This window comes from Paroedura picta, chromosome 2 (genome assembly GCF_049243985.1).
Source record: "Paroedura picta isolate Pp20150507F chromosome 2, Ppicta_v3.0, whole genome shotgun sequence".
Lineage (NCBI taxonomy): Eukaryota > Metazoa > Chordata > Lepidosauria > Squamata > Gekkonidae > Paroedura > Paroedura picta.
This window is the reverse complement of record NC_135370.1, coordinates 23,698,476-23,723,952: the sequence shown is the minus strand read 5'-3', so window position 1 is coordinate 23,723,952 and position 25,477 is coordinate 23,698,476. Positions and strand designations below refer to the sequence as shown.

Here is a 25,477-nt window from a genome sequence, read left to right as displayed (position 1 = left end):
ACCTGAATCTTTTTACTGAGGAGAAAATATACTGGCTTACCAACAAGAGTTGTCCATACTGGGAGATCAGGGTTATCCAGTTCAATGAGATGCTTCAGAACTTCAGTATGGAAGTTCAGCGCTGCCAAATGAATTATGTTATTTCCTTCACTATCTTTCTTGAGCCAATTGACGTTGAGAGAAAACAAATACTGAATAGTGTCTAATGCTCCAGATGTAGCTGCAAGCAAAAGCGGCGTGGAGTGATATCTGTCAGAGAGGGGGGAAAAGGGGGGAAGTTTTGTGAAGCCTGATCCTGCCTTCCCCATATCTGGGAGGGGGGAGCCCTCTAGTGCTTTCCAGAATACATTGGTCTAAGGGAGTTTCCCAACAAGAAAATAGTCTGTTCCCCCTTCTTTAAGAATATAAGGAACCAGCGGTCCATCTAGTCCGGCATCCTGTCTCTGACAGTGGCCAACCAGTTCCTCTGAAGGGTCGCCAATTGGGTATAGAGGCTAAGGCCTTCCTAAGAACATCAGAAGAGCCCTGCTGGATCAGACCAGCGGTGCATCTAATCCAGCATCCTGCCTCACACAGTGGCCAAGCAGCTCCTCTGCAGAGAGAGGCAGAGGCCTTCATAAGAATCTCCGAAGAGCCCTGCTGGATCAGACCAGTGGTCCATCCAGTCCAGCATCCTGCCTCACACAGTGATGAACTCTGGAGGGCCAACAACAGGGCATAGCAGCCAAGCCCTTCCCTGATATTGCCTCCTGGTACTGGGATTCAGAAAATTTGTCTCTCTGAATTTCTGTAGGTTCCCTTGTTCACCAGGGCTAGTAGTTACTGATAGATCTCTCCTTCATGGATCTGTCTAATCCCCCTTTAAGGCTGTCTGGACCTCTGGATAGTAGTGACCCACTGAGAATCCAGCTTCAATCCCTGTCCCCACATGCCACCCAGACCCACTAAGTTTCTGATTTCCAGGATGTCTATTTCAGTCAATCTGCAACAGCAGATTTCATCAAGGTGCCTCTGCCAGTCCATGCCGGTTGCTTGCTTGAACTCCCCAAGGAAAGGGCCTCACTGAACACTCTGCCCGTCCCCACTCACTCCGCCCGCGTCTCCGCCTCGAGAAGGTCCGGGCTCTTCCGGTACAGAACGGTGAAGCAGGCAATGTTGTCATAATAGGCGGCAAAATGGATGGGCATCCACCCTCGATTGTCAGGCAGCCTGTAATCTGCTTTGACTGCCAGGAGGAAATGAAGAGACTCGAGAGAGCCCGCCTGGGCCGCAAAGTGCAAGGCGGTCGGACCTAAAACTAACAGACAAGACACAAGAGAATCAACCACCAAGACCGTGCATTCCCAAGCCTGCAGAAACCAAAGGGAAGACCACCAGCAAGCTGAATGGCCCTCTCCTCATTGGATGTCAGGGCTGTAAATGTACCCTCCTTCTTGCATGAGTGCAGGATGGGGAGGGGCACGTTGGCTGAAATGATGGACATCTGAGGCGGCCAATCAATACGGGGGACCTGTCTCTCATGATGATATTTGTGGGGGAAAGCTACAGCTCTGAGGGGAGGGAGTTCCTCGGGTCTCTGTAGTTCTCCCCTACAAATATTACATCTGGATACCTCCCCACTGGGTCATGTCTCCTCTTGCCGGGGATGTTAAGGTTAATGAGATCTCTACTGAGATCCCAATATTGAGATCTCTAACATCGAGATCATTGTTAGATCTATTGTATTGGTGCCACCCTCTTCTGAATATTATTCTCCCCACCAGGCTGAACTTGGGGGGAAGTCAGGTAACTAAGATCAGAATTGTGACCACCGCCGCTTATATGTTATATGTAACTTGTTGTTGATGTTAATTGGGGTTTTTATGGGGATTTTATTGTGTTTTAACTATTTATGTTGTAAACTGCCCTGAGACCTATTTGGAGAAGGGCGGTCTTAAAAAAATAAAAAATAAAAAAATAAAAATAAAAATAAAAATAAAAATAAAAATAAAAATAAAAATAAAAATAAAAATAAAAATAAAAATAAAAATAAAAATAAAAATAAAAATAAAAATAAAAATAAAAATAAAAATAAAAATAAAAATAAAAATAAAAATAAAAATAAAAATAAAAATAATGAGGAATACTTAATGTATGGTTTGTCATATGCACGTCCTTGGTTGTATCTGTACTTAAGGAGCTGGCCGTATGGGTGGAAGGGCTTGAGATGTGAGTTGTACTTTGTGTTTCATCACCACTCAGTCTAATGGTGACATCTCCCTTTCAGGGAATGCCCAGACCCAGACTTCACATTTGCCATATGTGCCCTTCCCCAGTGAGCTACAGGGGAGAGAGGTGAAATATCCTTTGTGGCTCAGTGAAAGAACCTCTGCTGGCATGGAGAAGGGCCCAAGTTCAATCCTCCCCCCCATATATGTGTGTGTGCTGAGAGCACAGTTGCATGTTCTCTTGAGTTGTGGGCAGGGAATCGTCTGAGCCCCAGAGCCTCCCTGGGAGCTGTGGGGCTGTGGGGCTGCAGCTTGTTCCTCCTGGTGCTCACCTCCGGGTAGTGTGACTCCAGAGGCCTGTGGCTGCGCTGGTAGGCAATAGTTGGCTTTGCCACTGTGTGCCCCTAGAGGAAAGTCACTTGCATACTGCTTCTTGATTGGCAGGATCTGCAAACCTTGCCAAGGACTCCGGCATGCTTGCTATAAGGGGCACACCTGCTATGTCATCTGGATTTAGCGGAAGGGGCCTTTTTGCTTTCCCCTTCTGCTGAATGGGCACAGGATGTGAGGTGGCAGCTCCCATGTCTTGGCAGAGCCCTGCTGGCACAGGACAGCAAACTGTCCAGAATGCAAATGATGTGATGTTCTGGAAAGCATCTAAAGAAGGTAGCCCTGGATTTAGTTGCAACTCACAATTTCTTTCTCCGTCCTTTTCGAGGAAGTTCATCATTCCTGAAACTAAACAAATTTGTTATTTTATACTTTATTTTTTTTTTTTAGAAACATAACATTGATTCAGCAAGACACATATACCATTAGTGGCATGTGCCCCCCCCCCATCTGTAGATATCTAAATCCACAGATTGAGGCTACATGGATGCTGTAGATTTGCAGAAGAATTCTTAAATCTTCAACAAAAAAACCCCAATCAAACAAACACGGGGGGGGGGGGTTAAATCGCCCCCCCCCCAAGTAAAACTTTTCTCCACCAGGTGGAAGAAGCCAGGATCTATGGAGAGACTAGCAGCAGCGCACTGGAGATTCTGTGCTGGGCCCTGTAGTGGTGATAAGGAAAAGGGCATTCCCAAACAACTAAAAATGGCAGGCATGAGGGAAAATCTGATTGCACGCATTTCTGCATTTGGCAGCCCCGAATTAGACCCCATTATCCCCCACTTAAAAAAAATTCAAACTGATTTTCTGGGGATTCCTTTGCAGCCCTGTCAGAGCTGTCTCACCTACCCCACCTACCTCACAGGGTTTCTGCTGTGGGGAGAGGAAGAGAAGGTGATTGTCAGCCATTTTGAGACTCCTTCAGGTGGTAAAAAGTGGGGTACATAAACCAACTCTTCTTCTTCTAAACAAGAAAAGCATACTATTATCACAATGCCTACGTTATCGTAATATCCAAAGTTTGATCTCCGCATGAGAGAAATTACAATTCGTTCATTGAAAGGTATCTAAATAGCACAAAGGCTTTTTGACAAAATAATAAAACTATAATTGAAATACATGCTATCAAATTAAAATTAAAATAATCAAAGAATCACTGCACATTTCACTAGGCACAGAGCTAACGGTGGTGGCTTGAAGTTCTAGTGCCACTGAGATATATTTGGCAACTGCCAGAGAGATGCGATTTTCATGTCCCAACAGAATATTAAGTTAGTGATAGTGTTCAGAATGGCTGGGGAAAGTCACAAGAAGGGAATTTCTTGGAGAAGCTCTTAAATTACCATAGAATTTTCTTGTGTCAAAAAAGTATGTCAGGGTTTCAGGCACCTCGAGACTGTGAGGAACATTTTTTGACAAAAACCTTCCAAAAAGATCAGAATTGGGTAATGCATTGAAAAAATGGCAACTAGATCAGTGGTTCTCAACTTGGGAGTCGGGACCCCTTTGGGGGTCAAATGACCCTTTCACAGGGTTCACGGCAGGGGGAGCAGCTTGGCCAGAGTAGACCGAGATAGAGCGTTCATCTGTCTGGAGCAGCGGAAAAGAGAGAGATCGGCATGGAGGGACAAAAGGCAGAGCTGAACTGAGAAACCCCAGAAATTAACCAATTTATATACAACCATGAACCATGGATCTTCATACCACTGGTCAGTCTCGGTTTAATTTCTGTGAAAGAACACTGGCATAATTGTATGGTTGGGGGGTCACCACAACATGAGGGTTGTGGCATTAGGAAGGTTGAGAACCACCGAGCTAGATACTTACTGCCAATAAATGATCTTGAAGGAGTAAACCTTGGGGGCAACGGAGAGTAAATTTGATTGGCTTCTGATAGAACATGACTCTGGTCTAGTAGTTGAAGCGGTTCTTAAATCAGAGAACAAGCTCTATCAAAGTTTAATTCAGACAAGCCAAAGAGAAAAAAAATGTTAGCACTCCTATTATAGAATCCAGAGATTGGTACCATGCACATACTAAGGGATTGATGGATGACCAAAGCAAAAGGGGAAGGAGGGACTAGAAAAAAAATGCAAAAATAGTCCAAGCTTTAGGACAGCCAACCAATCAGAGGTCACACGTTGTTTCAGGCCAGTTTCCAAGCAGACAGAAGGAAAAAATTAAAAAAAAAAATACAGTACATTTTGAGACAATCCTTATTTCATCTTTGATAGCCTGCAATGTTCCAGCGCAAAACTGTGAAAACGTACTAAGCTTAATAATTCACAAAGTGGTTCCTTTCGTGCTGGGCTTGATTCTGCACTGATTTAAGTCCTAACAACCACAGCGTTCTCTCAGGGGCCCATTATGCATGGCCGCCGAAACGGCGATTTCGGGTCACATGGAAAACACGGAGGGGGAAGACACCGGTTATGCACGGGGCGGGGCGCAACGGCGGCAAAACCCAGAGTAACCGATTATGCACACGCCGATCCGGGCGCCGCTTCTGGTTGCGCCCCGGTCACCCGGAAGCTGCGCTTTCTTCCGCGTTTTGCTAACGCAGCTTTTTCGGCGGCATGCACCGAAGCTGCGGCCGGTTGCAGCCGGCACCGTGCGTTATCCGTGATTTTAGTCGCCGCCATTCCACCCCGAATGTGCGCTAAAACCCCCGTGCATAATGGGTCAGGCTGACGGCAGAGGATCTGGGCCACCTGGTGGAAGGACAGTTCTAAAAGTGCAGAGCCTATGAAAGGTGGTTTTAAAATTGTCACCCCTACTATTCCTGGAACCGTTACAGCTTTCTCTGCTTTATTTCTGTGGACTGAAAAAAATAATTAAGGGACAACCAATTCTTTATGACTTACCAGTTCTGAAGCTCTTTGTATCTCCTTTCTGAAAACGCTTTCCTAAAACAAAATAAAGGTAAAGGTAAAGGTATCCCCTGTGCAAGCACCGAGTCATGTCTGTCCCTTGGGATGACGCCCTCTAGAGGGCGGACTCAATACGGGGTGGTTTGCCAGTGCTTTCCCCATAAAACAAAATATGTGTTAGCTATTCTGGAAATAGCGATGGGCTTTTCTGTGCACTTGACTTATTCCTAGTTTTCTTGGCAATAGTGCAAAAGCACTGGAATCCATTTGGGAAGAGTTCTTCGGCACATCTGTCCTCTCTCTGCACTGTCACAGTTGTAGAGTCAGTTGATTTCATTCCGCAAATGTTTGAGAACGCAGTTTCAATGAACTTGTCACCATTTCCACACTGCGAACTTCACTGCCTTGGTTCCTGTGCGGAAGCACAAATCTGTCCTGATGCAAACTCTAGCCTGCAGCCCAGCGTGAAGCTTCCAGTGCATAAATGGAAAATCCAGTTGCAAAGGCACACGTATGCAAAACAAACAATTGTGTGCCTTAAATAATCAGGATTTTCAAGAGAGGGTGTTTCTGATGCTTCAGATTTCCCCCCCCCCCTGTTTTGCTACCTCTCGCTGTTGATTCATTGTTACATCGATTTATGTTTGGCATAAAAGCCTGCAGTTTAAATTTGCAGGGAGATACAATGGGTATATATCAATGTAATATTGAATCAACCACTAGAGGGAGTAGAACATGTATGGAACAGGACAAATCCCTGAAGCAAAGAAAATGAGAATGCTGAAAAGCTCCAAGACATGGGTAGAAATGTCATGGTGGGGATATTTTCTCCTTCCATGTTTCTATGGCCATCTGTTAACCATTTTCAATGCCCCACTGTTTGCCACAGTGGAAAGAGTGTTGTGACTAGGGTCGTGCAAGGCGGCATCCGAATTGGCCGTTCCAGGCTGAATAAGCCAGCACTGTGCCACAGGGGGGAGGGGACGTGCGGGTGCTGGTGCGTAACTTGGCGTACACATGCGGCCGCGGGCCTGCGTGTGCGCGCCGAGTTACACACTAGTGCCCACGCCTCCCCTCCTCCCCGTGGTGCGGCGCTTGTTGCGTCAGCCTGGAACGACCGATACGGACGCCACCGCACACAACTCTACTTATGACTAGCATGCCCTAGCAGACGGTATTTCTTACCTTGGCTACTTGGTACGTAACGCCTCTGATTGATGGTCAGACTTGATTTCATCAGCTGACAGATGATTGGTACGCGGTTGTGGATAGCAGCATGGTGTATGAGAGCATAACCATGGTCATCGGTTAGGCCAAGACTGGAGATGGATGTTTTACGACAGAAAGTCAGGAAAATAGCAGCTAGCCCTCTTTCAGCCGCAGCTTTCATGCCGTACGGCAGACTCTGAAACCACACAGGGGAAGAGTAGTGATTCCTAACAACCAGCTAATAGAGACCACAGATACTTTTTTATTCAAGGCAAGATGTATCCTGAACGATAATAATTACAGTTCTACCCACTCCCCCTTCACAAATAAATCCTGAAATTTGAACCTAGTATTAGTTGTACAAATGTCCTGCTTTGATAGTTAGGGGGCATAGGAGCTCCACTCCAACCCCCCCCCCCCAAATCTATTTTTGCTGCTTTATGAGCTTTTGGGATTTCAGTAAACATTCTTCATGGGTTTTCAAGGATGTCTTCAGAATGGAGTGTTATTTATTTATCGTATGGTCCCCAACCTTTTTATCACCAGGGATCACTCACCGGGGACCACTCAACGCCTTTTACTGAGGCCCGGTGGGTGGGTAGTTTACTCCTCTACTCTCAACCACTGCCCTAACGCTCTCTTATCACTATGGTAATGTTTAAACATCCCTTCAAAATAAGATACAGACACACCACAACAATGAAGTGTGTTGTAAAGGGCCAGGGGAGATGAAGTAAAAGGCCGGGGGGGGGGGGAGAAGGCGTCCTTCGGGGCCCACCTCCAATTAGTCGAAGGACCACATGTGGTCCACGGCCCACAGGTTGGGGATTGCTATCGTATGGCATGTGTGTAGTGTAGCCAGGAGTTCAGAGAACTGTCTGGAAGCCAGGCAAGGGATGTTTGGAGGTGGTTTGTCATTACTTGCTTCTGCCTCATGAGGAACTACCACCCAAATCCTTGGAGATCTCCCATCCAAATACTAGCCAAGGTTGGCTTTGCCTAGCTTTCGAGATATTATTGGATTGGACTTGCCCGGGCTATACAGGCCAAGAGGTAAGTAACTGAGTATGTTCTGACTTAGTAGTAATATCAGGGCTCTCTCAGCCTCACCTATCTCACAGAGCTGGCTTCATTGTGTCTAAACTTTTGTGCTGTAAAAGTGTCTTCTCCATGTGGAGAAAAGAAGATCCACAGCCATTCTTGAATTCATAAAATTATGGTATCAAGGAAAATGCTTTACTAACTGAACTATCTTACCTGTGTTGAAGTTCACTGTCTGTGGACCCTATTCACAATCATTGCTGACTTTTTGCAAACAGCTGAAGGCAACTACAGGTTCACCTTTCATTTCTTCTGATATGAGTGCTTATTGCATTACTTAAGGGGCCAGATAAAACAGGAACAATACCTTTACAGCACAAACGTTTAGGAACCCGGAAGTCAGTGCTGAAATGGAGGAACAGGAAGTCAAAAGGGCTGCTTCTGCCACACACCAACCAACCAGCAGAAGCCTCAGGACAACATTAGTGCTGGGGGTGTGGCTGCAGTGGGTGGTAAGGGGAAAATCCAAAAGAGTCAGGGCATCTGCACCCAGAAGAGAGTGCCATGGGCTCGCATTTCTCTGATGAAGCAGAGAAAATCCACTCTTGGATATGCCGGGGAATATGTAGTGTGACTTTAGAGTCGATCTTGAGCAGTGCAGATTGGAGAGAAAATGCAAGCAGCGTCAAAGTAGCAACCGGGGTTAGGTGTAGAGTGCTTTTTAAAACTGAGCCCAATGAGCTTTAAAAACCCAGTGCAGATAAGATCCTGGTTTCATATAATGTTACTGGAGGAAAAAATGCAATTAACATTGCCCCTGCATGCCACGTGCATGAGATGGAAAGCATTTTTAAGGTCCCACCCACACTGGTGCTATTCCCTCCCTTACAGCCACTGTTTGCAGCCTGTATCACTGGAAGGCTTTTATGGGAGACTTTTGGGGAAAAAACCCCAGGAATTGCTAATGCCATGATCTATTAGCTCCTCTGAGTGACCAGCTTTCATTTTTTAAAAAGATCTCCAGCCCAGAGCACCATCTGACACCTTTTCTCGTGCCTGCCAAGTGTTTTACAAATGTACACGGGACCAGATGTCTCTTCTACTCGGAGCTTCTGTTCAACAATTGGAAATCTGATCAGCTGTGCGGATTAAAATTAAGTATCCATAGCACCTATCACCATGAGATTGGATTTATTCTCTTTCATTCCTCTTTCCTAGAGACGTTTTTATTAGTCCTCTTGCCCCCTACACTTAGGCTAACGTGCAGCTCCAACCCCCATGGCAACCGTTTTGTGGCCTCCTATGACAGCCATTTTGTCACTGTGCCCACCATCTTGTGTCAGGATTAAAAAAGCGCTCACAAGCTCAAAATGTTCCGGGGTTCCGCTTTAGCCCTTTACTCTGCAATAGCTAGAGATTGACTTCTTTCATAGAGTTATTACACTCTAGGGATTTATCTATTGCTGATAAAAAGCTCTCCTGTAGCACAGGAAGTAAATGAGGATTTCAGGCATCTGAGGCCTTGGGAGCCATGAAGAAAACTACCAAGTAGTACTTAATTGCCACTGGGAGTGATTCTGTTACATGGAGAATCATCACCACATAGAAGAAGAGCTGTTTTTTTTTTGTACTCCGCTCTTGACAACCCAAAGGAGTCTCAAAGCAGCTCATAATCTCCTACCGTTCCTCTTTCCACAACAGACACCCTGTGAGGTAGGTGAAGCTGAGGGAGCTCTGAGAGAACTATGACCAGGCGAAGGCCAGCCAGCTGGCTGCTTGTAGAAAAGGAGTGGGGAATCAGACCCTGTTCTCCAGATAAGACGCCTCTGCTCTTAACCACAACACCAAGCTGGCCAGACTTTGGAAGACCTGTTTTCAAACCCTCAAACATCCCCGAACCCAACCCTAATATACCTTGCATTTAATCGCTTTCTTGTAGCCAAATTTTCTCTTGAATTGCTCCATGGCTTGCATATCAGTGAGTGGGAGTCTTTTTGGCTTAAGTGTGCTTATGAGTTCATTGATAGCTCCCCACCACTGGGTCTTGAAAAGGAGATAAAATGGTTCGAGTTCAAGGGAGATGACATAGTAGCTGAAAGAAACAGGAAGAAAAAAAAGCACTGGAATATTTTGGCTCCTCTCCCCCTTTTTCAGGGGGTTCAAGCAAGCAGGGGAAATCCCTCCGATCCCCCTCCTCCCATGCCACAAACAGCGGCTCCACAAAATTCAGGTGGGGGGAGTGGGTGCGATGGTAGCGGGCAATGTCCATGGGCAGTGAAGCCACAAATGGTGGCTCCACAAATTTTAGGTATGGGGAGGGGGACTGGGCCCAAGGTGTGGCACCTACTGTTTTCTGGCCAAAACTCTACCATAGAGTTTTGCCCAAAAGCCAGAACATCATTCCTGACATTTCTGTGCGATATCAGCAAATTGGGGAGCTTCTGGACAATGACCCCAAATGTCCTCACCACCAGCCCTTTTCCACCTGTCATAGAACTGCAGAATTGGGAGGGGGAGAGACTGTTGAGACTTAAGATTGCCAGCACTCACTCAGTAAATGGCAGGAGATTTTATGGGTTGGGTGGAGTTTGGGGAGAATGTGATGCCATTTCTTGATCATATCATTGGAATTTCCCCAATCTTGATGGTCAATGCCATAGATACATGAGGAAATGCCTAGAGCAACCCTACACAGGCCATCCTCTGCCCCCCCCAAACACACACACTTCTGGTTTGCTATTTCTCAAGAGTGGACAATTGGGGGCCATGGATGGGCAAACAGCAAATCTATTGGCAACCTACACGTTAAGGCTAGTAGGCATCATTCAACAAACTAGGTGGGCTGTTTAGATCCTGTAGCCCAGAGTCCCCCAATATGATGTCTTGCCAGGACATCTCCTGATGCTTGTTAAGTATTTTTAGGAAGTGGATGGGTCCAGGAGGGGCTTCTGATTGGCTGTGTCAGAATTGCACAGGTGTCCACAGGCTGCGAAAGGTTGAGAACATCTGCTGTAGACCATGGGATGAAGGTTGTCAGGTCTCCCCTTGGCCACCAATGGGGGAATAGGGGTAGGGTGGCCAGATCTAGGTTAGGAAACTCCTGGAAACTTAGGAGTGAAGCCAGGGAAGAACAGGGACCCTAGTGGGGTACAATGCCACCAAGTCCACCCTCCAAAACATCCATTTCCTCCAAGGGACTGATCTCTATAGCCTGGAGATAAACTGTAATTCTGGGGAGATGCCCAGTTCCCTTCTGGAGGCTGGCAACTCTACACAGAATAAATAATACTACCATTGAAATTTGTTCTTGAAATGAGAAGTGCATGCATTTATCTGGTTTACAGATCTAGAATCTAGACTTTAAAGGTACATCCGATTAAAAACAGAGACTATAGATAGAGAGGACAGGTGGGGGTGAATGACTGGGAAACAGGAAACATAAGAAACCCAAGCCCTCCTGTGTTTTATATCACATAATATTCTATCTGGAGGTCTTTGGCATGAGATGGCTCTTTAGTGCAACTGCAAGTTTCTTGCTTACAAGTCCCTGGCATAACCAAATGTTGTATTTGAAATCCATATAGGATTTTCACCATTGGTAATAATGGAATTGTTAGTATTTCAAATGCTTTTAAACAAACTTACAAATAGGTGATACAATCTGAGCCACATGCGGAAATATTGGGGTCGATGGGGACCTCAACTCTTTGGAACCCAACTCTGAGCACTGTACAGCAAGCAGCCCCACAATGGAACAGAACACGTTCTGCATGTGTTTTACCTCTTGCCATCGAAATCCATCACTGGGATTGGGTAGTGTTCTCTATAGGGTGCGTCTGGGTCCAGCAGCTGAGTAATATGGTTTGTTGCACAGGAGTACATGTCATCGTAGGCAGCCTGCCACAAGACACAGGGAAAAATAATAATTGGCCACATGAATGCTTAGGAAACATTTATATTAGCTATGCCACGCTCAAGGCCATGCTCAACCAATTTATAGTCTAATGGAATAAGAGGGAGATACTTTCTGAGGAAGATCTACTATGATAAACTTCTGAACTATGAAATGGGCTTATTTCTAGACTAGTGGAGAAGCCTGTTTTAAAATGGGTGGGGTGTGTGAAGCCTCCCCCCCATCTCCCAGAGGCCAGGAGGCCAGCGAGAGTGGTGAGACGGGTGAGAACAGAATGTGGCCACTTGGCTTCCCCAGCTGCCAGGGGAGGGGGGCTTACCACCTACTGGCTCTTTCTCATGGTGGGCAGTGGTGGGAGGAGGAGGGGGAGGCAGACAAAGGCAGGGAACAGCCTGCGATTGGCCATCAGTAGGGCAGACTCTCACCCTACTGGGGCAATTGTCTCCCAGTGAGGGCCAATCAGAGGTGCACTGAAGGTCTGAAGGTAATTAATGACAGAAATCTGAAGGTAATTAATGACAGAAATTTTGTGGCTGGCTCCATCTGTGGTGCCAGCCATTTTGTGGCTGGCTCCATCTCTGGTTGCAGCCATTTTGTAGCTGGCTCCTGTGGTGCAGGCCTAGTGTGTGTGTGTGTGTGTATTGCTAAAGTGAACTGCTGAACACGCTGTTATCGCAATACAAGTAGAAAGCCCAAAGAACAATAGCTGCTTGTACGCTTACATGCAAGAAGCTTCTGGGTTTGAGTACCGGCCTGAAGGCCAAAAGAGATACATGGATACATGTTATGTGCAAGTGACGTTGATAAAAGATGCTGTTCTTAGGGGGGAGCTCGGCTGAAAGCCGGCAGACTTCCTTTACACTCGGATACCTGTGTGTGTGTCTGAATCTCTCTCATCCCAACAGGCTCCATCTCTGGTGGCAGCCATTTTGTTGCTGGCTCCATCTCTGGGGGCAGCCATTTTGTGGCTGGCTCCATCTCTGGTGGCAGCCATTTTGTGGCTGGCTCCATCCTTGGTGGCAGCCATTTTGTGGCTGTGCCCATAATTCTGTCAGAATTCCAAGCGTGTCCACAGACTGAAAAAGGTTGGGACACCACTCTAAACTTTCAGAAGGTCCTGTAAAACTCGTCTGCGTTTTAGAAAACAAGCTGTTTCACCATTAGCTCTGAGCACAGTGTGAAGCCACTCCATTCAGAGATCCAACAACAGCAGTTTTCTGGACGTCACAGTATCTTACATACTATTTGCAGAATGCCCTAATACTAATGAGAATATGTCAACTCATCAAGACTGGGATTAAGATTACTAGGAAAGGTCTGGAGATTTTGGGGCTGGAACTTGGGGAAGGGCGGAGTTTGGGGAGGGGCAGGACATCAGCAGGGTATAATGCCACGGAGTCTACTCTCTAGAGCAGTCATCCAGAGAGTAGCAACTCTACTGGAATCCAAGGAAGGCCTTTTCAGTGTATTCAAGTGCTTGGGTGTGCCAGGGGGAGGGGGGTTGATTTTTTTCTTTTTTGAACTGTAGGCAGACAGACACAGTTCCGTACCATATCCACCCTCTGCTTTTAAAAAAATCTCTCTTTCTTTTAATAGTTCGTTGTGCATAACAGATAAAGGGGGCTTGACACGTAGAGAAACACAAGCCCAAATTTCCTTCAGAGGCACAGAAATAGCAGTGCATTTACCAGAGGGCACAAAAATGTGACCTTTTTTCTTCAGCTTTCTTGCAGTTGTGGAAAAGATGACATGAAAACAATAAGTTTCTTTCAAAGACTTGTTTACTTTTCTAAGTTAATGACTTGCATACCTCTTGTTACCTGCTCTGAGCCAGCTGGGAAGGGCGGGCTATAAGAATAAAGTTGCTGTTGTTATAATAACAATAACAAATAAAAGAATATTAATGATTACCATATAATATTCATTTATTCCCCTCAATGTACAGGTGTCAACTCTAAATTATTTCAAAACACAGAATAAGTACCTTAATCTCATCAGAGATATTTTCCAAGGAAGGTGTGCCACTATCAAATTCAATGCCACCGTGCAGGTGAAAATACTGGTTCTGAGCGTAAGTGAAGTGTTGGCACTTAAAATCCGATCCAAATAAAATGGGGGGGAGTTCACGTTCAGTTTTAACTTTATCATCTACCAAAAGAGGGGAAAAAAGGAAAGAAACAGAAAGGAAAACAGGCTCTCCTTTTCACAATAGGTAAATTTCTAATAACTTTCCTTGTTGTTTTTGAACACCAGAGGTGTATATTAACGAGCTTCTAGCTTATTCCAATAACATGCTATGCATATAATTTAAGACGCCATCAAACATATAGATTTCCCTCTTATTTCGTATCCTGAGAGTTCCTGCAATTTCTAGAGTGTTCTATGATGTCACTTCCTGTTTTCATGGAAAGTGACATCAGCAGCTCAGGAACTGGAAAGTGACAAATGGTATTGCCGAGAGGGCTTCCACTACAGGGTGGTGGTGGTGTTTTTGGAAATATGGCTGCCAACTCCAGCTTGGGAAATTCCTGGGTGGAGCAACCAGAGGAGGATGGGTTTGGGGTATAATACCACATAGTCCATCCTCCCAGGCAACCATCATATAATGTCTATGGTCTTGCTTAGAAAATGCTCAGAAATTATTTCTGGAACATTTTCTGATGTCTACGGTCTGGAGTGAGATTGGGCTCCCTCCAGTTGGCAATGGAGTGGGTGTTCTGGGAACATGTGGACCCGTGGGAGGGGGCAGCAGGAGCCTACATAATAATGTTTCGCATGTAAGCCATAAATCATATTATAACCCTGGCATGTCCATGGCTTTTTAAAAAGAAAGCTTCCATAAGATATGTCATTCTGTCAAACATGCCAGCTGTCGTTCCCTATTTAATGCCCTCTGAGAATGAGAGATTTCATTCTGGTATCGCCTGATGGCTTTCTTGAAGTATTTGAAAGATTGTCACTTAGAGGAGGGCAGGAAACAGTTCCTGTTGGCAGCAGAGGACACGACCCACAGTCATGGGTTTAAACTATGTCTTTAAACCCATTACAAGCCAGTATTGGTTGCATATCAGTGGGAAAGATTTCACCATCAGAGTAGTTCAGCCATGGAATGGGCTGCCTAAGGAGGTGAGGTGAGGAGCTCCCCCTGGTGGTCTTCAAGCAGGGATTGGACACTGGATTACCCTAGAGACTTTAAAATGACCCTACATTGAGCAGGGAGTAGGACTAGGTGGACTGGCCCTTCCCACTCTGGGATTCTATGAGTCTAGTTCAGCTGTGGAATGGGTTGCCTAAGGAGATGGGGAGCTCCCCCTCACTGGTGGTCTTCAAGCAGCGGCTGGATCAATACTTCTCCTGGATACTTTAGGCTGATCCTGCATTGAGCAGGAGGTTGGACAAGATGGCCTGTATGTCCCCTTGAAACTCTATGATTCTAGAAACTCAACTCCCTCTAGGCAGAGCATATTCATAGAATCATAGAATAATAGAGTTGGAAGGTACCTTCTGGGTCATCTAGTCCAACCCCCTGCACTATGCAAGACACTCACAACCCTATCATTCATCCACTATAATCTGCCACCCCCTTGAACCTTCATAGAACCAGTTTGTCAGATGGCTATCCAGCCTCTGGTTAACAATTTCCACTGAAGAACCGCTCTAACTGTCAGGAACTTTTTCTAGATGTTTAGAGGGAATTTCTTCTAGATGTTCCAGATATTTAGACAGAAAGTCTGGATGCCTCACTTCAACAAAGGAGTGGACAAAATAGAGAGAATGCAGAGAAGAGTGATGAAGATGATCCGGGGCCTGGGAACAATCCTGTGGCTCAACAATGCTCTAAAATGAACAATACTCAATAACGTACAATCTTCAATAATCCTAAACTGCAACAATCAACAATCCTGAACAATCAAGAATGCTAAATAATCTTGAAAAATCTTGTACTTCAGCAACCATCAATCCTGTAGTTCAACAATGTTCAACAACGACAAATATTAATATTGAAAACATTTCAATAATCCTAAAATTCAATAATCAGCAAAACTGAACAATTAAAAATGCTCAACAATCAACAACCCTGAACGATCTTGTACCACAGCAACCAACAATCCTGTGGCTCAACAATGAACAATCCAGAACAATCAACGATAAACAATGAACAATGAACAATCCTGAACAATCAGAAATACTCAACAATCAACAATACCGTAAAACTTGTACCATAGCAACCAATAATCCTGTGGCTCAACAATGTTCAACAATGAACAAACCTCAGTAATGAACAATCTTCAATCATCCCAAACCATAACAATGAACATTCCTGAACAATCAACAATGCTCAATAATCAACAATTTTGAACAATCTTGTACCATAGCAACAAAAATCCGCTGGCTCAACAATGCTCAACAATGGACAATCCTCAATAATGAACAATATTCAATAATACTAAGCATCAACAATGAACAGTCTTGACAATCAACCATTCTCAGCAATGAACAATCAACAATGCTCAACATTCAACAATCCTGATAAATCTTGTCCCATAGCAACCAACAATCCTGTGGCTCAACAATATTCCACAATGAACAAATTCAATTATGAACACTACTCAGTTACTAAGCATCAACAATGAACAGTCTTGACAATCAACCATTCTCAGCAAAGAAAAATCCTGAACAATCAACAATGCTCAACAATGAACAATCCTCAATAATGAACAATCCTCAATGATCCTAAACCACAGTAATGAACAATCCTGAAAAATCAACAATGCTCAACAATCAACAATCCTGAACAATCTTGTAGCATAGCAACCAAAAATCACGTGGATCAACAATGTTCAACAATAGCAACCAACAATCCTGGGGCTCAACAATGTTCAACAATGTATAATCCTCAATACTCAAAAATCTTGAATAATCCTCAATGCGCAAAATCTTGTAGCATAGCAACCAAAAATCATGTGGATCAACAATGTTAAAAGTCTTTTAGCATAGCAAACAACAATCCTGTAGCTTAGTGGTCCGAAACCTTTGTTAGGCTGCGGACCGCTGCACCGGGGTGCGGGGAGAGGGCGACCCGGGGCCCCGCGCATGCGCGGACTTGCTGGGCGTGCGTGTTTGCACCCCCACCGGACGCAAACGCACACGCGCAGCAAGTCTGCTCGTGCGTGTTTGCGCCACGGCTCCCTCTCCCCGCCCCTCCAGGCCACAAGGAAATCGGCCGCCGAAGCAGCCGATTAGCTTGCGGCCCGGCAAATTTCTCTTCCCGCCCCCTCCCAAAGCAAGAAGCTTGCCAGGCCGTTTCGGTGGCCAATTTGCTCACAACATGGTGAGCTTCTCGCTGTGGGGGGGGGCGGGAAGAGGGAGCCACAGCCCAGCGCCGAGGCCTTCGTGGCCTAGCACCAGGCGGCGGCCCGGGGGTTGGGGACCACTGCTGTAGCTCAACAATGGTAAACAATGAACAATCCTCAATAATGAACAATCATCAATAATCCTAAACCACAACAATGAACAATCAACAATGCTCAACAATCAACAATCAGGAACAATCTTGTACCATAGCAACCAACAATCCTGGGGCTCAATAATGTTCAACAATGCTCCAAATCTTGTAGCATAGTAACCCAAAATGCTATGGCTCAACAATGTTCAACAATGAACAATTCTTAATAATGAACAATCATCAATAATCCTAAACCACAACAAAAAATGCTCAAAAATCAACAGTTTGTAACAATCTTGTACTATAGCAATCAACAATCCTGTGGTTCAATAATTTTCAACAATGAACAATCCTCAATAATGAACAATCTTGAAAAATCCCCAATGCTCAAAATCTTGTAGCATAGCAACCAAAAATCCTGTGGCTCAACAATGTTGAACAATGAACAATCCTCAATAATGAACAATAATCAATAGTCCTAAGACTCAACAATGAACAATCCAGAAAAAATCAATGTTTCACAATGAACAATCTTGTATTTCAACAGAACAATCCTGAATAATATCATCCAATAATCCTGAACCGTAACAATCCTGAATAATCAACAATGTTCAAAAATCAACAATCCGCAACAATTTGTACCTTAGCAACCAACAATCCTGTGGCTCATCAATGTTCAACAATGAATAAACCTCAATAATGAACAATCCTCAATAATCCTATGGCTCAACAATAAAAAATCCTGAAAACACTTGTATCATTACAACCAACAATCCTGTGGCTCAACAATGTTCAAAAATGAAAAATTCTCAATAATAAACAATTAACAATCTAGAAAAAATCAATGTTCAACAATGAACAATCCTGTATTTCAAATGTTTTCAACAATGTACGATCCTGCATAATATGCTATCTTCAATAATCCTGAACCGTAAGAATCCTGATCAACTATCAGCAATCCTGAATACCCCTGTCCTTTAGCAAGCAACATTCCTGTGGCTCAACAATGTTCAACAATGAACAATCTTCAATTACGAACAATAAATAATACTAAGCCTCAGCAATGAACAGTCTTTACAAGTAAACATTCTCAACAATGAACAACCCTGAACAATCAACAATGCTCAACAATCAACAATCCTGCACAAACTTGTACCATAGCAACCAAAAATCCTGTGGTTTAACAATATTCAACAATGAACAATCCTCAACAATGAACAATCCTCAATAATCCTAAACCACAACACTGTACAACCCTGAACAATCAACAATGCTCAACAATCAACAATGCTCAACAATCAACAATCCTGAATAATCTTCTACCATAGATACCTACTATCCTGAGGCTCAATAATGTTCAACAATAAACAATCCTCAATAATGAACAATCATCAATAATCCTAAACCACAAAAATGAACAATCTGGTACAATCAACAATGCTCAACAATCAACAATCAGGAACAATCTTGTACCATAGCAACCAACAATCCTGAGGCTCAACAATGTTCAACATTCCACAATCCTTAATAATGAACTATCAACAATAATCCTAAATCACAACAATGAACAACTCTGAACAATCAACAATGCACAACAATCAACAATCCTACAGTCTTGTACCACAGCAAGCAACAATCCTGTGGCTCGACCATGTTCAACAATGAACCATCCTCAATAATGAACAATCCTCAATAATCCTAAACAACCACAATGTACCACCCTGAACAACAACAATGTACAACCCTGAACAATCAACAATGCTGAACAATCAACAATCTGCAACAATCGTGTACCATAGCAACCAAAAATCCTGTAGCTCAACAATGTTCAACAATGAATAATCCTCAATAATGAACAATCCTCAATAATCCTAAACCATAACAATGAACAATCTGGAACAATCAACAATGCTCAAAAATCAACAATTCATAACAATCTTGGACCATTCAACCAACAATCCTGTGGCTCAAGAATTTTTAACAATGAATAATCTTCAATAATCAACAATCTTGAAAAATCCTAGATGCTCAAAATCTTGTAGCATAGCAACCAAAAATGCTGTGGCTCAACAATTTTCAACAATGAACAATCCCCAATAATTAACAATCATCAATAATCCTAAACCTCTGTCATGAACAATCCTGAATAATCTTGTATAATAGCAACCAACTATCCTGTGGCTCAATATTGTTCAACAATGAACAGTGCTCAATAATGAATAATAATCAATAATCCTAAATCTCAAAAAAAAAATCCTGAAATATCTTGTATCATAGCAACCAAAGATCCTGTGGCTCAACAATGTTCAACAACGAACAATCCTCAATAATCAACTGTCTTGAATAATCCTAAACCTCAACAATGAACCATCCAGAACAATCTATGTTCAGCAATGTACAATCCTGTAGTTCATCAGTTTTCAACAATGAACAATCCTCAATAATGACGTATCTGCAATAATCCTAAACCTCAATAATGAACAATCTGGAACAATCAACAATGCTCACAAATCAACAATCCTGAACAGTCTTGTACCTATCAGGGTAGGGGAACTTGGAAATGAAACAAGAAATGCATAGCTTCCGATAGCTCATCAATGGAGCTCTAGACCTTAGATGTCACATTTTTTAACTCTAAGATGGATCTTTTCCACACTGCCCAAAGCAGGCTCAGAGAAGACAAAGGCAGGAAGGAAAATTACTTCTCTTCCGGTCCCTTGTGCACATGAGAACTAGACACCATTATCAATGGCGGTGAATGCTTTGCATACCAGTATCACATGCCCCGGTATGCCTGTTCCCCCAGCAACCAGTGTCTACAAAGCCGGTACCTGACCATCAGTGGCTGAGTCTAGCTCACAGACAAAGTCTAACATAGACCCTTACCCGAGTATGGCTGAAGCAATCGATTCAAATTGGGGATTTTGTTTTTCCTTTTCAAGGTGGTCATAAATGGGATGAGAAAGCTCATCAGCTTGAGGTACGCGATATTCTTCCGGATTTCCGCTTTTCTTTCGAGGTACCTCTTGATCAGCTTTTGCTGCAGAGCCAGCCGCTGTTGTAGCCTGTGGTACCCGGCCGTGTCCAAGCGGTCATCGGCCAGCCTGATGGCATTTGAGAGGGTGTACGCTGCTGCGAACTTGAATATGTTGTCGTTTTGCTGGACCTCGATGGTGGCGAAGGACAGTTTGAGCAAGATGTGGTTCGCAAACTGCATAAAGAAGCCCTTTTCCTCTGCGCTGTCCGGGTCGTATGTCGGGTCTTCGTTCAGGTTTTCGTCATAGATCCCTTTGAAATCTGGGTCTCTTGAAATATCTATTAGACCTACAATATACACAGGCGTGTAAAAGATCTATCTACGTAGGACATCAAACTAAACACATTAAGAGTCAGATATTTCTGGTTTCAACTGCAGCAAGATATTCTTATAGTTCAGCTAGAGGTCAACATTAAGCCGAGCAAAAAGAAAATATCTTGTCTTCAGTCTCTTTAATGTTCGCCATCAAAAATAACCAAGATAAGTATCCTAGTTACAAGCTAGTTTCATTAGACTTCCTCAGTTCTATGATAGTTTCTGTAAATTACAGAGGATAATATATCCGGTTTCCAGTTTCCAGTTTTACAACAATAACAACCTTTATTGGTATAAAAAAATAAGACAAATCAGAATACAGTCGATCGGTTCTTAAGCCATGACTTCTTCGGGATAATATATCATATTTCTGTGACCACGGTAAAATATAAAAACAGTTGCAAGTGTATTTACCACGCAACCAAAATAAATACAGGTAGAACTCAAAGTCTCTTGAGTAAACGAAAAGAAGTCATTGGCCAGTCACAAGGCAACAGGAAACTTATAATCGTTAATTAGAAACAGGTGGATAGTAAGTGCAATAGCTGAATTACCTAAACCAGCCACTAGATGGTGACATTGCATCAAAAGCAATGCAACAAATGAATATACCCCTGATACAACACAATTGAATATTATATCTCATTAATATATCATACATCAGTATCTATATATCCCAATGATGAAGCTTCCTGTGCAACAGTGTTGATGATTGAGGCAATGGCCAAAAGATCTGAAAAACATGACAAATATGAGACCAAAATGTTACCCATTGCTCCAAGCTTGGAAGCACAGGATCTGTTCATAAGTCCTAATCTTCTTAACTTTTCTTGTTTTTAGTGTTCACTGATGTGTACCTTTGATGGGGTGCAATGCCACAGAATCCAGGCACTGAGCAGCCCTTTCCCCCAGGGGAACAGATCTCTTGTAATGTGGAGAAAGGGAAGGAGACGTGAATTTCCATATAAAACCACCAGTATCACCTACGCACTAGTTGTCTTTATGGCCGGACTGCGTAGAACATTAAGACAGTCTCCACAACAGGAGTAGGCACCCCTATTTTACAAGGGCCTGTGAATGCACCTTCAATCTATGATTCTATGATTCTCACACTAAACTCTGATGCACATGCATATTTCTGATTTATTTTGTAGCCAGGAAGCGATGATGGGCTGAAATTTCCCTGCAGCGAACTTGACTTGTTCAAGTATCTTGCATGATGTTCTACAACTCAGGGGTCCCCCCTACCTTTCTGAGCCTGCAGGCTTCTTTGCAATTCTGACACAGGGTGGAGAGCACAACTACAAAATGGCTGCCACAGTAGGCGGAGCCAACCACCACTTGTCAGGCAGTGAGGTCCTGCATAACTTTAATAGTGACTGTTTTAACATATCAGGCAGAAGCTCCACTTAACAAGATGCTTTTAAAAAATGAACATACTGTTCATTTTCTTGCTTCTACTTTTAGCCATGCAGTGAACATTCTTGCAACTACTGCCAAAGCAATTAAAAAAATTTTTTGCACAGACCTTGCTGGACGGAGAAGAGAAAAGAAAGAGTAGACTTTGGGGGCTTGGCAAGGAGTGGAAGGCTTAATAGTTATCTTGTTAAGCACGATAATTCTGTAAAATTTCAAATGTTGTTTATTTCATGTATCTTACTTATTTCATCTTTTTTTTTGGGAAATTAATAAAGGCTGGATCTATAAATCCAGCTAAATTTTTAAAAAAGAATCCTAGTTGGGCAAAAATCCACCTCCACCTCCACCTCCTCCTCCTCCTCCTCCTCCTCCTCCTCCTCCTCCTCCTACTACTACTACTACTACTACTACTACCACCACCACCACCACCACCACCAGGAGCACTTCACTACTTCTTCTTCTTCTTCTTCCTACTACTACTACTACTACTACATTTTTCATCTTGCTCTTTCACATCACTCAGGGCTTGGCCAATACGAGGAAAGGTATTTGCAGGGATCATAGCACCTGCGGCCACCACATTTGGAACTTCTGTTTGAAGTGAATTTTGCGAATGTTTTCTATGTATAAAAGTCATCAGCCCATGACACCATCATCACGACTGTTGTTCTTACCTGCTGAACAAAACTCGGCACAGGCCGTTTTCTCGGTCTGGGGGGTCCCATCTGCATCGATGTCCATGCTGGAACGCCACAGCTCAGAGAATCTCACCCGCTTCTCTCTGGGCATGTACGCCCCGTGCCACAAGGCCTTCAGCATGTAATCGATGCTGATCAACATTTGGCCAATCCTCGTATCGTAGTATGCTGGAGGAAGCGAACAGGAAGTGCTCTGGTCATAATTGGCATCCAAACTGATTGAGGGGATCTGGTTGAGGCAATAAATCCCGACAGCCAACTCCCGGATTATCTGGTGGATCTCCTTAGCATCCAAGTCGATTCCCGGTTCCACTGGGGTGAGCAAGATCACGGTAGGGACACTTATGCCTTTCATCTGCGTCATGAGTCCACTGGGGATCTCCAAGGGGTGGCGGAGGTCATCTCGGGAGGACAGCCAGCTGCAGAAAGACATGGTGAGTAACTCCTGGAGTTCGCTCCGCTCGTATTTCTCAAAGAAGGCGCTGGCGTTCCTCTGGGCCGCTAGCTGTGCTAAGTAAGCCACCTCATCGGCTTGCTCGTTTCGAGGAAGCGGCTTCTTGATGGGCCTCAACATCCTCCTGCCCTCCGCTGTTCTGCTGTTTCAAAATGCAGGTTTTCAAAAAGGAACAAATACAATTAATCAACTGCCTTACTGGTCTTTTTATAAACCTTTCCTGTCAGGGAATTGCCCAGATATTAAGCCTCGGAGATGGCACTAAATTTCAGTTGGATTCTATCCGGAGTCATATCCTGATGTCTTGGTAAGGGGAGAGGGGGGTTAAAGCAGGGGCAGTCAAACTGCGGCCCGCCAGATGTCCATGGACTACAGTTCCCAGGAGCCCCCTGCCAGCGAACGCTGGCAGGGGGCTCCTGGGAATTGTAGTCCATGGACATCTGGAGGGCCGCAATTTGACTGCCCCTGGGTTAAAGCTTCTGTCACGAACACTCCCCACAGGCACACCCTCACAGAGACACAGACACAACTGAGAGTAGGATTGCTGGCCTCCACGTGGCAACAGAGAAGACATCTTGTCAGGTTTGTGGGAAGCAAACAATCAAGGAAGCTGGCAAATGGGCTACACCAGGGGTAGTCAACCTGTGGTCCTCCAGATGTCCGTGGACTACAATTCCCATGAGCCCCTGCCAGAAAACGCTGGCAGGGGCTCATGGGAATTGTAGCCCACGAACATCTGGAGGACCACAGGTTGACTACCCCTGGGTTACACCAGTAAAGTCAATAAACGAAGTCCTCTTTTATCCCAAAAATAAAGAATGCCAGATCTAACATGGCTGTTCACTCTTACAGTCCAAATGTCAATTTGAGGAGGCCTGTCAGGTTGCAGGCTGTCTTGTGGCGGGGCTGCACAGAACGCAAGTATGCAAACGCTGCATACTCTGTGTCCTGTCTTATTAGCGCATGGGTCCCCAAGGGGTGCCTGAGGGTACCAAGGCACATGCCAGTGCCTTTCCCAGAGCCCGCCACGCTTTGTCAGAATTCCAAAAGTGGCAGGTTTGACGACCCCTCAATTAACCTATTGTCATTCACCTTCATCACTAACCATGAACATTCCTACTTCAACGTGAGCTGGAAAGCAGGAAAGGAAGAATGGGACCCATGTTCCATTGAGTCTCTGCTCATTTTGCATAAGGAAATACTTGAAGGGCTGCCATATAGAGGATGGAGCAGAGTTGTTCTCTCTTGCCCCAGAGGGATGAACCAGAACCAATGGGATGAAATTAATGCAAAAGAAATTCCATCTAAACATCCAGAAGAAGTTCCTGACAGTTCGAGCGGTTCCTCAGGGGAACAGGCTTCCACGGAAGGTGGTGGGTTCTCCTTCTTTGAAAGTTTTTAAGCAGAGGCTGGGTAGCCATTTGATGTAGAGGCTAATTCTGTGAATTTAGGAAGATTGTAAGTGGGTGGATAGAAGAAGAAGAGCTAGTTTTCATATGTCACTTTTTTGTCTACCAGGAGGAGTTACAATCACCTTCCGTTTCCTCTCCCCACAACAGACACCCTGTGAGGGGGGTGAGGCTGAGGGAGCCCTGATATTCCTGCTTGGTCAGAACAGCTTTATCAGTGCTGTGGTGAGCCCAAGGTCACCCAGCTGGCTGCATGTGGGGGAGCAGGGAATCAAACCTGGCTCGCCAGATTAGAAGTCAGCACTCCTAACCACTACACCAAGCTGGCTCTTGTAGATTGTGTCCATGCTTGGCTCTTGTGGCCCTTTCTTGCATGACCAGGGAAATGCTGATCACCACTTGGGGGTCAGAAGGTGAATTTCCTCCAGCCCAGACTGGCCAGGGATTCTATTGGGATGGGCATCATCTGGGCATGAAATTGAGGTCACTATGGGCGGGCAGGTAGTTGTGAATTTCCTGCATTCCACAATGGGTTGACTAGATGATCCTGGAGGTCCCTTCCAGTGATTCTAGGAGGAGGAGGAGAAGCTGTTTTTTTGTACCTTGCTTTTTCTCAAAGTCTCAAAGTGGCTGATCCTTCTTCTCCCCACAACAGGCACCTTGGGAAGTAGGTGGGCCTGAGAAAGCTCTGACAGGACTGCTCAGTCAGAACAGCATTATCAGGACTGTGACTAGCCCAAGGTCACCCAGGTGGCTGCATGTGGAGGAGCAGTGGGGAATCAAACCCAGCTTTCCAGATTAGAGGCTGCTGCTCTTAACCACTCTGGCTCTCACACGAGAGTTTTCACACAAAACTGCCTTATACTGAATCCGACCCTCACTCCCTCAAGGCTAGCTGAGCTTGGGACCTTCTGAGTACAAAGCAGATGCTTTGCCACTGAGCCATAGCCCCAAGAGGCCTCAGCTTTCGGCTTCAGACTTGCTGGGTCCAAACCAATACCTCCAACTGAACCTGGGCATTACGGTCAATCATTTATGCTCTTGAAAGCCTGCCCTCATTGTGTCT

At 44.5% G+C, this 25,477-nt stretch overlaps 1 protein-coding gene across 2 annotated transcripts in view; it reads right to left on the bottom strand.

Moving 5' to 3' along the window:
• ANKAR (ankyrin and armadillo repeat containing) overlaps positions 1–25,477 on the bottom strand; it is a 57,609-nt gene that overhangs the window by 31,778 nt on the left and 354 nt on the right. The window contains exons 2-11 of one of the 2 annotated variants that reach the window (XM_077319454.1): positions 22,525–23,144; positions 19,966–20,403; positions 13,618–13,781; positions 11,502–11,617; positions 9,635–9,812; positions 6,656–6,875; positions 5,465–5,506; positions 2,901–2,945; positions 1,090–1,297; positions 41–249 (exon numbers count right to left, since the gene is read on the bottom strand). In XM_077319454.1, the coding sequence (XP_077175569.1) occupies positions 41–249; positions 1,090–1,297; positions 2,901–2,945; positions 5,465–5,506; positions 6,656–6,875; positions 9,635–9,812; positions 11,502–11,617; positions 13,618–13,781; positions 19,966–20,403; positions 22,525–23,122 (2,218 nt within the window). In that variant the 5' untranslated portion in view covers positions 23,123–23,144. The remainder of the gene's footprint in view (positions 1–40; positions 250–1,089; positions 1,298–2,900; positions 2,946–5,464; positions 5,507–6,655; positions 6,876–9,634; positions 9,813–11,501; positions 11,618–13,617; positions 13,782–19,965; positions 20,404–22,524; positions 23,145–25,477) is intronic. The other variant, XM_077319455.1, reaches the window with a different exon arrangement.